This window comes from Callithrix jacchus, chromosome 4 (genome assembly GCF_049354715.1).
Source record: "Callithrix jacchus isolate 240 chromosome 4, calJac240_pri, whole genome shotgun sequence".
In the NCBI taxonomy this organism is placed as follows: domain Eukaryota; kingdom Metazoa; phylum Chordata; class Mammalia; order Primates; family Cebidae; genus Callithrix; species Callithrix jacchus.
Window position 1 is genome coordinate 18,908,712 of NC_133505.1, and position 15,499 is coordinate 18,924,210.

The following is a 15,499-nucleotide window of genomic DNA, read 5'->3' on the forward strand; positions in this document are numbered from 1 at the left end:
AGAGACGGAGTTTCACCATGTTGACCAGGATGGTCTCGATCTCTTGACCTTGTGATCCACCCACCTCGGCCTCCCAAAGTGCTGGGATTATAGGCGTGAGCCACCGCGCCTGGCCGATTTTTAACTTTTTAAAGAAGAGAATGGATAAAAGGTCCTATTTAACATCAGAATAAGATCATAAATTTATTCAATCCTGAACAGATCTTTATTAATTATAATTTAATAAAAATTAAACAAAAAATTCAATTCATTGAAGTTGCAATGCAGTGAACACTTTTACGTTGCTGAAAGCTAAACAATCTATGTGAACACATTTCCCCATGTCCTGTTCTACTGAAAACACTTTAGGGCTTCCCCCAATTTACAGAAGAATGTCCACACCCTTGGAATGACACACAAGGGCCTCTGTGACCCAGTCCCTGCTTTGGCTTTTGCTCTTCTATATTTGTGCCCCAGTGGCACCAAACTGCTGGTTTTCCCTCCACATTGATATCGTTTCTTACCTCTGAGGGATTCCGTCTCTCCTGTCCTCCAGTCTTTGCCTGGCTCATACTCATTCATTTCAACACTCACCTCTTCAGGACACCTTCCCTGGTCAGCTCGGGTTTGACTTTGTGTCCTTCCCAGTGCTTCCCCCTTTATCTCCCAATCACCAGCCTTCCCGTTTCACCATGCCTGCTATTGGATTTATTTTTCCACTAGACCTCAGGTGTCTTGCGGATGAGGCACCTGTGTTGTTCATCTTAAAATCCCCTATTTCTATTAGCTTCCTTATTGCATCAATCAGTGCAGACAATAGGATAGCCAAGGACTTTTTTCCTAGTTGTAAAGTAGAACTTTTGCAAAGGTATTCTGGAGACAGCAGATAAAAAGTGACTCTAACAGCTGTAGTATATTGAGCAGGGACGTTAAGGGGGACAGGACAGTGATGATGGGGTGTACCAATTGGAAAGTTCTTAAACAGAAGATTAGGGCAGAAAGTATTAAACAGGGGAAAGCACTGGAATAGGAATTATGAAAGCCAGCGTGTGTCCCTCACCTGGCCACAAACCAACTATGTGTCCTATGGCGATGTGCTTCGATTCCTCAGTGATCAGACCGCCTCTAAATAGAGTGACCACCAAGCCCAGGTGGCCCGAGATGATCCCTGCCTATGCCTGTCTGTGCCAGTGTTCATCAGGTTTAATACTGTCCAGGCATGGGCACTCAGTTGTCTGGTTCCCCTACCTAGAGCCTCTCTCCAGATCTTCAGTTCTGGAAACTTATAGTCATGTATTCTGTCCTACCAGAACTAAGCCTACATTTTATCTCCTTCCACAGCCTGAGCCCCCTTCGGTAAGAGCAGAAATTCAAATGAATGCTTCAGGGAGGCAGTCGGGGACTGAGGTTAGAGGAAAAGTATGGAGCCAAACTGCCTCGGTTTCTATCTTGGCCCTGCCACTTGTACCTGTGAGACTGGGCAAGACACTGAAGGTCTCTGTGTCCCAGCTTTCTCTTGTCCCAGTGGAGACAATGCTGGTGGCCTCTTCTGAGGCTCACGGAGAACCTCAGATGACTTGTTGAGCATCTAGAGCCTACAGCAGGGCCTGGCATAGAGAGTTAGTCACCACTGCTGTGCACCTTATTCCCCTCATTCTCCCCTTCAAGTTGATGCATAAATTACCAATTTCCCAGCTCAAAGTGATTAAAAGTAACAGCCACCTGACAGCAGATGGACAGAGATGATGCACATTCTCAGGAACTTGTAGTGAAAAGGAGATCAGGCTAATGGGGGCTACAATTTGTTGGAATCTCTGATTCTGAAATCCTGAGACATAATAGGAATCTCTTCTTCCAGGGACTGGGGGTTAGAAGTCACCAGTCAAGCACCAAGTGGTCAAGAATACTAGGCAAGGTCAGCCCGCAGGCTGGTTCACGCCTGTAATCCCAGCACTTTGGGAGGCCAAGGTGGACAGATCATAAGGTCAAGAGATTGAAACCCCATCTCTACTAAAAATATAAAAATTAGCTGGGCGTGGTGGCATGCGCCTGTAGTCCCAGTTACTCTGGAGGCTGAAGCAGAAGAATAGCTTGAACCTGAGAGGAGGAGGTTGCAGTGAGCCAGGATCGCACCATTGTACTCCAGCCTGGGAAACAAGAGCAAGCCTCCATCTCAAAAAAATAAAGATGATCTTGGGGAACCTGGAGACCTTGTTAAAATGTCTAGTTCAGTGGATCTGGGATGCGGTTTGAGATTCTGCTCTTCTAACACATACTCCAGACATACTGTTGCTGCTGGGGCGAGGACATCTCAGGACCGTGGACTTCTCCCAGTGTGGATAATTCTGTTTACATGCAGTGTTGTGCAGTGTGGTGCTCTCCTAAGTGTGGCGCTCGACTCGGAAGGGTGTCGGTGGTGATGGTCAAAGTTACTGAACATCTACTCACTTTGTCCCTCCTCCTGTTCCATATCAGTGGGTGAATCTGGACAGGATTGCAAGAAGGACTACACTAAGAAATGCTATCGGGAATCACATGTTAACTTGGAAAGTGTATGATGAGGTCCTCCCAGGGCACGCAGTTGCAGGGAACTGGATTTGAGCATCAGGGAGGCAAGTGTTGTCATTTAAGAACTCACTGTGCCTCAGAAAACTCTCAAGAGGCCGCAGGGCCATGTTGACCTGTCACTGTCTCACTCCCTGTCACCATCTGACCTATCACCATCTCACTGCCCTGTGCTAGCCTTTCTGTGTCATGGGGCACACAGTCAGTTACTGGGACCAGTCATCCACCCTGAAAGACTCCATTTCTACTTTTTGGGAGGAGTTAGATGGAATGTTGACTTCAAACCATGGTAGAAGCAGGCGGGGGACGCCGTCTCTGGCAGGACATTGAGGGCTTGGCTCCCCACGACCATGACCAAACATCCGGCATGCCTGGGTAGGTTCTCCTCCACATTGACTGGGGGCCAGAGGTGATCAGGGCATCATTAAAGGCTCCCTTCTCTGTCCCTTAAGTGCTTAATTTCCTTTTTTGTTTCTTAATGACTGATAGGACACAAGGATACTGACACCAGGTCACAAGCCCCTCAGGAAGTGAAAACCCACAAAAGATATGGGGCACAGAATGGGGATAAGCATCTCTAGGCCCAAATGGCAGGGCCTCTGCTATGTAGGGTGGCTGGAGAGACAGTCAGCTTACCCAGGACCTGCGATCCCTCTCCCTATGCCCCTGAGAGACACATGCCAGGTGTCAGGCTGCCCTTTCTCAGGGCCCCCAAGACCGCAGGTCCTTTTCATCCTAAGGACAGACTGTAAGCTGAAGATTCCAGTCTGGCCAAGCAGCGCTGTGACTGTGTCTTGGACAAAATGACATTGAAGGCTTCTTTTAATATTATTTGTCATAGACCAGGTTTTTTATAAGGAGATTTTTTTGATGAAAGCTGCCTAGAGGCTGTCCAGTTCACCTCCTTGTTTTATTCATGAAGGGCTTAGATGAGGTTTGTCTTATTAACTCTGATTATTCTGTAACAAAAGAATTGTATCATGCAAGACTCCACAGGTACTTCTAAAGCATGGTCCTGCTGGGGTAGCGTTTAGTCAATAACAGAAATTTATGTCCATTTTGCCTTTCTTGTCCTAACGTCATCTCCCTAAACTCAAAAAAGGGCCTGCTCTGGGTTAGCATTCCTCCATCTTCCTCAGCCTCTTTCCCACAGGAGTTTCTCCAGCCAGCCCTCAGATCCTTCTCCTCCCTGGACTTCAGCAGCATGGACGTAGGATTATCAGCGGCCAGACCTCATTTCCCTAATGCCCGCTATCCCCCCAGTCATCTGCCTTCTTGCTCTTTTCTGAGTCAGCCCACTGAAACCAGGCAAATGTTCTTCAAATTTTCAATTCCTCCTATTCGTTTTTGTGGTTGTCGATACATAGGTGTAAATCTGTGGGAAGACTATGTTTTGATTTATCCTGAGTTCTAACTATTGGAATAATAAGGTATATAATTATATATGGTATCCATGGTGGTGCTGATTGAAACAGTAATTTCTTTGCCATGCCGGCAGAAAACGTTCAGATCTTGCAAAGATGGAGTCTAGAATTCATTGGAATCTCTGCTTCTGAAATCCTAAGACACAGCTGGGGTCTCTGCTTCCAGTGGCCCACTTGGAAGTCACCAGCCAAGCATATCAGGCAAAATATCAGGGCTATAAAAATATTTCTAGTCCTTGGTACTATCTGACAGAGGATAAAGGAATAGAACAAGGCAGGGGTGAATCTAACTTCCTAGCTGCCAACTAGGATATTTTTGACTGGGAAAAATTCTCTCAATCAAGAAGAGATTTATAATAAACATAATTTTGCAGTTACAACTTGAAATCCATTTTGCAAATTTGGTTTGGGTAGGATATATGATCTATTATTAAGTCAACACTTTCCTTATTTCCAGCTATGCACTATAGAAACGTCATCAGCGGGTCAGGCACAGTGGCTCATGTCTGTAATCTCAGTACTTTGGGAGGCCGAGGTGGGTGGATCACTTGAGCTCTGGAGTTCAAGAGCAGCCTGGCTAACATGGTGAAACCCCGTCTCTACTAAAAATACAAAAAAAAAAAAAAAATAGCTGGGTGTGGTGATGCACACTTATAGTCCCAGATACTTAAAGAGACTGAGGTGGAAGAATTGCTTGAACCTGGGAGGTGGATGTTGCAGTGAGCTGAGATCACACCACCGCATTCCAGCCTGGGTAACAGAGCAAGACCCTGTCTCAAAAAAAGCAAAGAAAAGCATGACCAGAGATAAATTTCAAAGGCTGAAAGAAGCCTAGAAACTGCTTAGCTCTGTGAGAATTCAGGACTAAGACCCCACTCGCATTCCCATCTGCTAGAAGCAAAAAGAAACATGATTTTACAATGTTCATGCCGTGTGAGTCCCTACAGAACAAAATGACTGTGGGAGCACCACAGAGACCCATCTGGGGACAGTGCCTTCTCTAGCACATGGATGGGTATGTGGGCATTTCTTAGTGTTCCTCCTAGCTACTTGGTTTTGGACAGAGGACTCTAATCCAGTGGAAGGAGACACCTGCTCTCCTCCCCCAGCAGAGCTTACACCACCACTTCTGCTCCTGGGTGGTTTTTGTCCAAACCTTTGTGTTCTGTTTCTTAAACGGAGAAAGAAGTCTTCAGTCCTTGACACCTGGGTGGAAGGATTGAGGTTATGATGACAGTTAGGCTCGAGGGCCTGAGGATTGGTAAACAACATATATAAAAGAAAGTTTTAGGAAACAATAATAAAAATAAAAAAAGTTTTAGGAACCCTCAGCGTGACTGCAGGAGGTAGAAATTTGAGAAGTTTATATTGTCCCTCTTAGATGTGAGCTGCTTATTTAATTGAAAAAGAATTCATTAAAGGCCCAGATACTCTACAAAAAGAGGAGGTACTGTGCTCATAATTATAGACCTCATGTAGAGACTGCCTAACTAGGGAGGAGAGAATTCACATCAAACATGGAAAATAAGGCTAAGCGTGGTGACTCTTGCCTGTATTCCTAGCACTTTGGGAGGCCGAGATGGGATGATCTCTTACGATGAGGCCAGGGGTTCAAGATCATCCTGAGCAACATAGCTAGACCCCGTTATCTAATAAAAAAGTGAAAAAAAAAAAAAAAAAGAAGAAAAGGAATAGCTGGGCATGGTGGTGTACACCTATAGTCCCAACTAGTCAGGAGACTGAAGTTGAAGATTTACTCCAGTCCAGGAGTTCAAGGCCGCAGTGAGCTGTGATTGTGCCACAAACGCCAGCCTGGGCAACAGCATGAGAACTTGTCTCAGAAAAAACAAAAACCAAACAGAAGAGAAAGAAGTAGACATATCAGTGAAAACAACATGAAGCCCATAAAGCTTGATAAACACTAAGTCTTGGCTGAAGTGACGGGGGTAATCTAGATTGACGAGGAGTAGATGAAGAAGAGAGAGCTTTGATCTTGAACATTTTGCATGAGATGAATGCAAGGACAGCTGTGAGGACTGTGTGATCAAGAGGTGGCCATCCTGGGAAATCAGTGTGATTAAGGGGCCACAAACAGGACTTCAAGTCACCAGTCACAATAGCCTCTAAGAAGTGGAGTTCCAGCAGAATGGAATTAGTATAAATATCTGACGTTTACTGTTAAGGATGGAATTGATGAAGGTGGCAGGGTCTGAAGGCTGAACCATGGAATTAGGAGCACGGACCTGCTGCAGGAATACCAAACCAGAGCTACCGGGGCTCTAAGCTCCGGAACGGAGAAGATACTGAATTTTTAAAGTAGGATTGATAGTATTTGGCAACAAGCACAAAGGATAATGAGCTAATGAAATTTCATAAATTGCAGAGCTTACACAAAGATTTATGATCATTAAATATGGAGCACCAACTTGTTGGCTGAATAGAAGTCATCCTACAAATCTAATGCTATAATTTCAGTAGAATAATGCCCCTCTAATGAGCTTCCTAAAACCTCATCCATATGCCAGTACTTTTTCACCAGGCTGATGAATTATTTGCTAAGAGGTCATAGAATGACCCCAATTAGGTGAACATCTACCCTTCTATTTCTTCTCTAATTTGATGTGGTCTCTTCATCTCCATCCGCAAAGTCTCAAAGTTTGCTGATGGATTGTGTGTAGCCTGCAAACACTCACTCAAAGCCACAGCAATACGCCTCCTCTTAGCTACGCAGAGCACCTTAAGGCAAACGGTTTCATGGGTGCCTGGCTAACTGTGAGCCCAGCACTGAGGGAGGAGGGCAGAGAACATCTCTTGTAGTCGTGGCAGCTGTGTGTCACAACTCCTTCAACTGTATCTCGTCACCTTGGGAAAAGCGTGTTTGACTTGCCACAGCCCCAAGTCAGGATGAATCTCTACCCACAACAAAAATACCCCCTAGGGAAAGCTGAAGCCTGAGGTCTCTCTCTGTTCTTGTTTGTACAGGTGACATGATGCAGCCACAGAAGAAGAGGAAGTGATTACAAACCATTTTCCAAGAACCAAGAAGGAAGAAAACACAAGAGATTTTTCTCATGCTTTTTTTTTTTTTTTTTTTTTTTCCTGGTGGGGAGAGGTGGTGGAGCAACCTAGGAAGGTAGGAGTGGCAGGGAGTGATAATTAAATGTAATACGAGGGTCGTGAAGGTAGCTTAACTTGAGAACTCTTGGTTTTATGAAAAGTTGACTACACATGCCAAAAACAACTCCTGCCGTCTCAGAATAGATTATCTTTGTCTGACTTTCATGGAGGATGGTCTCTGGTTAAAATCTGGGCAAAGGCTGAAAAAACCCACATAAACTTGGTGTTAGAGAACATCCAGAGAGAGAAAAAGAGGAACTTAGAGTCATTTAAACCCTTCAGTTTACAGAGGAGGATGCTGAGGATGTAGATGAGAAGTTACCTGTAGAAGGCAAAAGGGTTACTTAGCGCCAGAACCAGGACAACGACTTCTGTCTCCCAGGTCTCCTAGATACCAGTCCTGGGCCTTTTTTTTTTTTTTTTATAATCCCAACTTTTCTTTAAAAAACAGGCATTTCAGTAAGCTGATTATTTTCATGGATTGCTCATCTATTTTTTTTCAATAATCTAAAAATGAAGGGAGGTGGCTGGTACTGAAGCTGTCTGTCTGCTTGAGATAATAGCAAATTTATTGGAGGCAATGAAAAAGTAAGTCATAAAAAATACTGGAAAATGTGTTTCTCTTCTGAGCAAGCGTTCAGGGCAGGTATAAACATCCAACATAGTGACGTTGTCAAAACCTCTTCCATTTGAACATTGATTAATTCATCAAACAAATGGTATATTAGTACATTCTACTTGCAGAAGAATCTGGATGGGAAGTGATATAATTAGGAGGGCTGTTGAGACTGCTTTGCTACAAAGCACTTTTCTGAATTAGCGTGTGGTTTAACAAAGCTGATTTTCAGATGCTTAACAAGGATTCATAATCCCTGCTGCGATTCTCCTAGTGGTATTTTCCTGGCTTTTATTTGTGGGTACATTTTTTAAAGAACACAAATGGCAAATGTCTATTGGTAGGTAAACATAGTTGAGTCTATTTGTATGTCACCAGGTCATATGGGTTGGGGTGTGGACATGAAAGTAAACTGTACTTGGACTTCCTAACCTAACATTACATAGGAGAAATGTAGTGAAAAGGAGCAAGAGTGGTCTTGAAGGGTTACAGAAGGGAGGAAGGCGGCAGAAGGGAAGACCAGGACAGGTACCAAGAAACCTGCTTAATCTCCACTCCTTTTTCTACTGCTCTGTTAATATGAGCCTCAAGTCTTTTCCGTATGGACCTGGGACTACCACCTCTGTCCCCACACCTACTGCTGCCTTTTCACTGCTACAAGCGCCTGGTCTCAGCTGGAGGCCAGAAGCAGTTGCCACAGTGGAAATTCCCCAAATGTGAAGCCCTCAGGGGATCACCCAAATTTTCCACCCCCCAAAGGTGACTCGGGCTGTATAACTCTCAGTCCTAGTAAGCTCTTGGTGGGGATGAGCCTGCAGGTTTCTATTTGTGGCGTTACTGGCCCTAAGACCAAATTAAACCTTGATGGCAGCATGCCTGGCCATCCCGCAATATCTCTCCCAACGCTAGAGCAACAAAACACTAACACACTGATTAAACATTTGTTAAAAGATATATGGTGTTTGCAGATTACATAGCGCTATGGTAGGCCCTTAATAGAAAATGACAACTATAGAAACCACATGATGATACCAGCAATATTTGTATAGTGTCAAGTAATTTATCATCACTCTCACTTATTTTAGCCCACGGAAACTTTGTAAGTAGGAGATGAGTTACGTTCTCATTTTATAAATGAGCAGAGTTTCTGATGGCGGCGTGCTGGGGAATATTTAACAACCCACTCTCTGGGGGAAAAGATGTCAAACTCTGATTGATAATGTCTGCCCATGTCCACCATGTAAATACTCTCCCCCTGGCCTTTGTCAAGTCCTTGAGAGCCTGTGCAAACTGGCTCCAGCACACCTCTGCGTTCAGAGCAGGGAAATGCCAAGTCCAAGGTCACACAGATAGTTGATTCCTGAGCCCACTTTCCTTCCTCTTTTTTATAGAACAAAGCAGTACTGGGTCATCCAAAAACCTTTATTTAAAAAACAAAACAAAAATGTGTCCACATCTTGCAGAGCTGGGCAAAAGAAGGTGGTCAGGAGACCCCAAATTGATGGAAACTATCCCCATGGCAGGAGGAGGAAGGGCACCTCCACCACTACCCCAGGAACTGGCCTATACTCAAGCTTCTGTTCCGGTGTTGCTGTCTCACATTTGAAACCAGTTTTGAATTTGGGTAGAAGACTTGTTGCCTAAACAATTCCTTAACCCCATCCTCTCCCCAGAAGGCTTCTACATTTCTTAAGCTATTTTCAGCTCCTCTGCACCTACTCACTTGCAATACTTGTCATAACAGGAAGCCAGTTTCACATACTGTAATCCCCAAACACATTGCACCCACACGTGGGGAGCGTGAGGGGCTGAGTGAGGAGCGAGGAGGCCAGGCCTTCCGGAAACCAGAGGGGCTGAGCACTGAGCAGGTCCCAAGCTGGGGCGTCTCCCTCCCAAGCCCAGGATCCAGGAACCAGAATCCACATCCAGGCATTCTTATTTTCCTTTCTCAAGCAGTTGCTCATGACTTTTTTTTTAATAAAGCATTTGAGTAGGCAGCAAAGCCAGTCAGAACTGTTTATTTATAGCTGTGGATTTTCAATGCTGTATAAATTAGAAATCGTTGCTGAATGAGGCCCGCGCCCACTCACACACGCAGGGCCGCTATCTGTGAGTCCTTTCACAGGGTTTAACTGTACACAGTCTAAAATGGGAGAAAATGACATGCTCCGAGTCAAATGACGGAGTCACAGCTAAACGGCAAAGCAGAAAACCAGCAATTATTTTTCCTCAGCACAATATGGGGAGTACGACAGGTGCAATTATCCAATATTATTTAACAGTACCGGTTTGTGGTGTAGGGAGAAAATAAAGGTTTCCGTGTCTTGGAGTGGAAAAAAAGAGAAAGAACCTGCCTTGCAGCTCCTGTTTCAGTGGATTAAGCTGGGTTATGTACATGGAAACGGGCCAGGATTCCAGAGGGGAAAGAGGAACCACCTGGCTCCCTGGCCCTTCCTCCCAGGAGGCTCATGAGCAGCAGGACCACAGGGGCTTCTGAGAAAGGGTGCCCCAGCCTCGGGACACTGTGGCCTGAACACGTTCTTCCCCAAGCAGTGGCTCCAGGTAAGACTTCAGGGAAGGCTGGGTTTGCTGAGCCTCTGTCCACTTAGAGAGAAACCTCCCTCCTGCTTTTGACTCTGTTTCCCTCCTTTGAACTACAATGAGGTAAGGAGCACGTGATGAGAAGATGGTCCACAAGGAATAAATTCCAGTCCCTTAGCCAGCTCCCCCTCCCACATCCAGAACATTTTTTTTTTTTTTTTTTTGAGACGGAGTTTCTCTCTTGTTACCCAGGCTGGAGTGCAATGGCGCGATCCTGGCTCACTGCAACCTCCGCCTCCTGGGTTCAGGCAATTCTCCTGCCTCAGCCTCCTGCGTAGCTGGGATTACAGGCACGTACCACCATGCCCAGCTAATTTTTTGTATTTTTAGTAGAGACAGGGTTTCACCATGTTGACCAGGATGGTCTCGATCTCTTGATCTCGTGATCCACCCGCCTCGGCCTCCCAAAGTGCTGGGATTACAGGCATAAGCCACCACGCCCAGCCCCAGAACATTTTTATTCCTCCTCCCAAGCCTTTGCTTAAACTGTTCACACTCCCTGGAAAGACCCCTCCTCTTCTAGTTACTGTGGAATAAATAAGTCATCCTCCATGGCTTCAGACCTCGCTGGAGTGCCACTTCCCAGCTCTCTGAAAAAGCTTTTCCTTGCCTGTCCAGGGCACTGGGCCTGCTGCCTACTCTTAACTCCGCAGCAGCAGTCCACATCCGCTATGCACACCATGCCATTGCTCTCTCCTTCACCTGTCCCCCTTGGCTTCTGTTTCTGGAATGGTATGGAAAGAATTAAAGTTGTATTCAAAAGTCTTACTGAGGACTACACACCAAGGCCTATAACTGGGAACAGCCTTTCAGAGAGATCCTGTGAGACTGCTCCAGCCCAAGCCTTCAGCCCACTGCTTATACGGAGGAAGTGGAGGTTCAGCACTGCACAGTCACACCAAACTTGCTCAGAAGTTACATCGCAGCAGAATCCCATCAAGGCTTGGGTGTAAGAATGCATCTGGTTGTAGATTACGGAGGCATAAACACTAACCCTGTTCAAGGTTTCATCTTCAAAGCATCTTTCAAAGGGCTGCACATATTCACAGTTGGGGACTTTTGTGAAATTCAGCTGGCAAGCAGAAGTGAGCAAAAGGGGCCTCTCACATTTGCTCCTTTGTCTCACAACTGGAAAGAACAGCGGCTTCAGAACCAGACTAGATCTGAGTTCAAATTCTGACTCCATGGCTGGCTATCTGTATTGAACCTAGAGAAAATCAGTTACTTTTTAGAAAAAATTATTATTCATTTATTTGTTTAAAAATGTGTAGCAACTTCAGCATGTGAATAAGAGGACACAGTCTATCCAGAAGGAACTTAAGTATGCCATGTAGCCCGCCAAAGGAACACAAAGGAAGTCAGCATCCCTGGTTCCTTTAAGGCCTTAGACATGCCAGATTTTATTCCAAGTTGCTACTGTCCTAACAGGGGCACTAGTCAGCCCCTTGGAGAGGAACTCACCCTGGATGAGAGTAGTTTACTTCTCTGAGCCTTGGTCTCTTGTCTGAAAAGTTAAAGGATGATACCACCACAATTAAATAAGATTATTGCAAGTAGTGGAGGCAAGTGCCTGGCACCCAAGATCTCCATCTGATATAGTTTGGGTGTTGTCTCCTTGAAATCTCATGTTGAATCCTGATCCCCAGTGTTGGAGGTGGGGCCTGATGGGAGGTGTTTGGCTCATGGGAGTGGATTTCTCATGAATGGTTTTATGCCATCTTCTTGGGGCTGGCCTCGCCATAGTGAGTTCTGGCAAGATCTGGTTGTCTAAAAGTGTGTGGAACTCCTCCCCACATCTCTCTTCTTCCATTCTTGCTATGTAATGTGCCTGCTCCCCCTTCACCTTCTCCCATGATTGTAAGCTTCTGAAGCTTCCCCAGAAGCCTAGGAGATGCCAGCACCATTCTTCCTGTAAAGCCTGCAGAACTGTAAGCCAATCAAACCTCTTTTTTTTTTTAAATATATAAATTACCCAGCTTCAGGTATTTCTTTATAGCAATGCAAGAACAACCTAATTCACCATCCCACCTGCTTGATTGAAAACTCCTGGGACTAGGGGCTATGCCCATCTCTTTATATCTCCATCAAAGCCTCTGCACCATTAGAAAGTACTCAAAATACAGAAGGGCTTGAGAATTCCTTCTAGCTTCTTAATCTTACAGGCATCATCACCAGTTATCTTCCACCCTAGGCTTCCCTGGAAGCTGATTTTCTCAGCATTAGAGTCATTGTTTCATTTCAGATACTCTCTCTGTCTTACATACCACAATCCTATTGACAGTGATGAGCAAATTATAGTTTCATGTGACCTACTAGTGGAATGAATATTGATAGAATAGGACACATAGCAGATACATTTGATGAAAAGAAGAAGATGAGGAATGGCTTGGAGGATAAATGGCTTGCATGCAGGGGAACTCTAGAATGGAGGATTAGATGCCCTGATAACTCAAAGGAGAGCCTATGTGCTACCAGGGTCTGAGTCAGGAAGACTGATCCTTAAACAGGAGGTGGGGGACGTTGAAGACAAACCTTGTTTACATCAGAATTCATTTTACGTTAGGAGCTTCTCACCCCTTCCTGACAGATGGCAAGTGCTTATCATGAAGACCTGGTCTAGTCTGACTCTTACATCATTATCACCATGATGTCATCAGCCTCTTGCATGGTGTAGTTCTTCAGGGGCCATGAAAAGGGCCTCTGTTCTCACTGCCACCCTAAATATCTTGCTAATATACCAAAAATAATAATAATAACCTTTCACTAATAAAGCCTCCCATTTCATATGGAGAGCCAGATTTAACATATAAATATTGAGAGCAGTGACCTGTGAAACTCATGCATGTTCAATTCTCAGTGAAGGATATTTGATGATTTGAAAGCATGTCTTAATAAAGGGAGGGCGTGCTCGGCAGAGTGAAAATGAGGATATTGTTAGTAAAGAAGCAGGTGCGGAAGGGTCAGCTGTAGACTCCAAGGACCAACATTGCCTAGTTCATAATTTTTCACCATGTGATTTTCCAAGAGATGCAGGTTATGAGTGTTCTGCTCCTCTCCCTGAGAGAGCTACTTGATGGGTAGAGCACCCCCAAATGAAGCTGGTTTTGGCAGCTGATGGGGCAATTAAATTCTGCACGTCCTTGGAGGGGTGGACAGAGGGAACATAGCTGTGATGTGCCACTCTCTTTCCAGTCTTGATTATCTGGCTGGCACTACAGGAATTTAAACTTCCTTTTTTTTTTTTTTTTTTGAGACAGAGTCTTATCCTGTCACCCAGGCTGGAGTGCAATGGTGTGATCTCAGCTCACTGCAACCTCCATCTCCCAGGTTCAAGTGATTCTTCTGCCTCACCCAAGTAGCTGGGATTACAAAAGTGCACACCACCACGCCTAGCTATTTTTTTGTGTCTTTAGTAAGAACAGGGCTTCACCATGTTGGCCAGGCTGGCGGTCTTGAACTCCTAACCTCAAGATCTACCTGCCTTAGCCTCCCAAAGTGCTGGGATTACAGGCACGAGCCACTGCACCCGGTGTTTTTTGTTTTTTTTTTTGGCTGGAGTCTCACTCTGTCACCCAAGCTGGAGTGCAGTGGTATGATCATGGCTCACTGCAACCTCTGCCACCCAGGTTCAAGCAATTCTCATGCTTCAGCCTCCCAAGAGACTGGAATTACAGATATGTGCCATGATGCCTAGAAAATTTTTGTATTTTTAGTAGAGACAGGGTTTCACCGTGTTGGCCAGACTGGTCTTGAACTTCCAGCCTCAAGCAATCTGCCCACCTTGGCCTGCCAAAGTGGTGGGATTACAGGCACGAGCCACCACATCTGGCCTGCTTTCTGTCTTGAGAGAGTGGTGTTGGGTTGCCACAATGTTTTTTCCCCATAATTTAAATGTATGTTTGTTGGTAGCATGAATTAATCTTTCTTAGACTCTTAGGTTCTGCATCCTTCAAATTTCAGCGTCATGGTTTTTTTGTTGTTGTTCAAACTACTGTGATTGCTTGTGGGCGTGTGTGTGTGTGTGTGTGTGTCTTTCTGAAGTTCCATGTAGATATTCAATGCCATTTTTTAATTTTCTTGAATTTATATTTGAGAGCTGGTGCCACTGTCATCAGGGTCCTACAATGATTCTGGAAACAAAGACTGGATAACATGGGTGATATAACATGGATGGTTCCATGGGAGAAGCCTCGGGTATTGGCATTTATTGAATTTCCTTCAAAATGCATGAGTATCACAACTTTTACTACCTATGAGCTGTTGCCATGCTTAAGAAGAAAGAAGACAAAGAAAAAATGAGGATTCCTTTGGCTCCTGAAGAACCTCAAACAGTGTTGAGCTCCTCCGAGATCTCTTTTTACCCAGACATCTGTCTTACCAACCAGTCACAGAGACGCTGAAGTGTTGAAGAGAGGCGTATACTTATTAAGGCATGTTTTATGTTTCTTTGAGGGCAAGAGTATGTTCTATTCACCACTGCATCCCCCACGCTGAGCGCAGTGCGTACTATACGGTTGACTTAAAATGCGTATGTGATGCTCAGATGGGTTTAAGTAACATGCTCAGTGTATGACAGCGGCATAGGAATTCAAATCAAGACCCATCTGACCCAAATGGCCGGAACAGTTTCCACTCCACCAACAGTACTCAAACTTTCTTGACTGGTACCCTCAGAAACACATTTTACATCATAACCCAGTAGAAACACAACACACACACTCCTGTGGAAAGTTTCATGAACTCATAGTTGCTCTTACATGGGTGACATGCCCCTTTATTTTCTATGATAATCTTTCCTATTCCATTATTTAAAATATGTCGTAACCATGAAATTGGTTTCTTTATCCAATAATAGTGTTTTTTAAAATAATGAATTTCTGAATTCAATAGTAATAATACGGTTCAACCTAGTTCAGTTCGCTGGCTATCACTCCACTCCACCACACTGTAGGATTTGTTCATTCATGATACAAATCATTATAAAGTGCCTACTAAGTGTATGTCCCTGGCCATATACACGCTGTGGCCTGAGTGTAGGGAAATGGTGGTCCTCTCCCCGGCATTTGCAGGCTTGTGTTGGAGGCTTGCCTGCTTTCATCTTGCCGCACCTTTGGAAAGCCAAGCCCGGCTTTCCCAGCTTCCTCTGTTAGCAGCTGCTCTGCTAGACTCAGCTCCTCTGAGATGCTAACAGGAAAGA

The 15,499-nt window shown here is 44.9% G+C and overlaps 1 protein-coding gene and 1 non-coding gene across 2 annotated transcripts in view; one reads left to right on the top strand and one right to left on the bottom strand.

Annotated features, from left to right (window-relative positions):
• ADTRP (androgen dependent TFPI regulating protein) overlaps nucleotides 1-7,250 on the top strand; it is a 64,221-nt gene extending 56,971 nt beyond the window's left edge. Inside the window, exon 6 of the mRNA XM_002746225.6 lies at nucleotides 6,951-7,250. Coding sequence (XP_002746271.1) covers nucleotides 6,951-6,985 — 35 coding nt within the window. The 3' untranslated portion in view covers nucleotides 6,986-7,250. The remainder of the gene's footprint in view (nucleotides 1-6,950) is intronic.
• A 4,378-nt stretch (nucleotides 7,251-11,628) lies between these two features.
• Nucleotides 11,629-11,770, bottom strand: LOC118153356 (small nucleolar RNA SNORA67). The gene has a single exon (XR_004742595.1). It is a non-coding gene; the product is annotated as a small nucleolar RNA SNORA67 (small nucleolar RNA).
• Nucleotides 11,771-15,499: the final 3,729 nt, after the last annotated feature.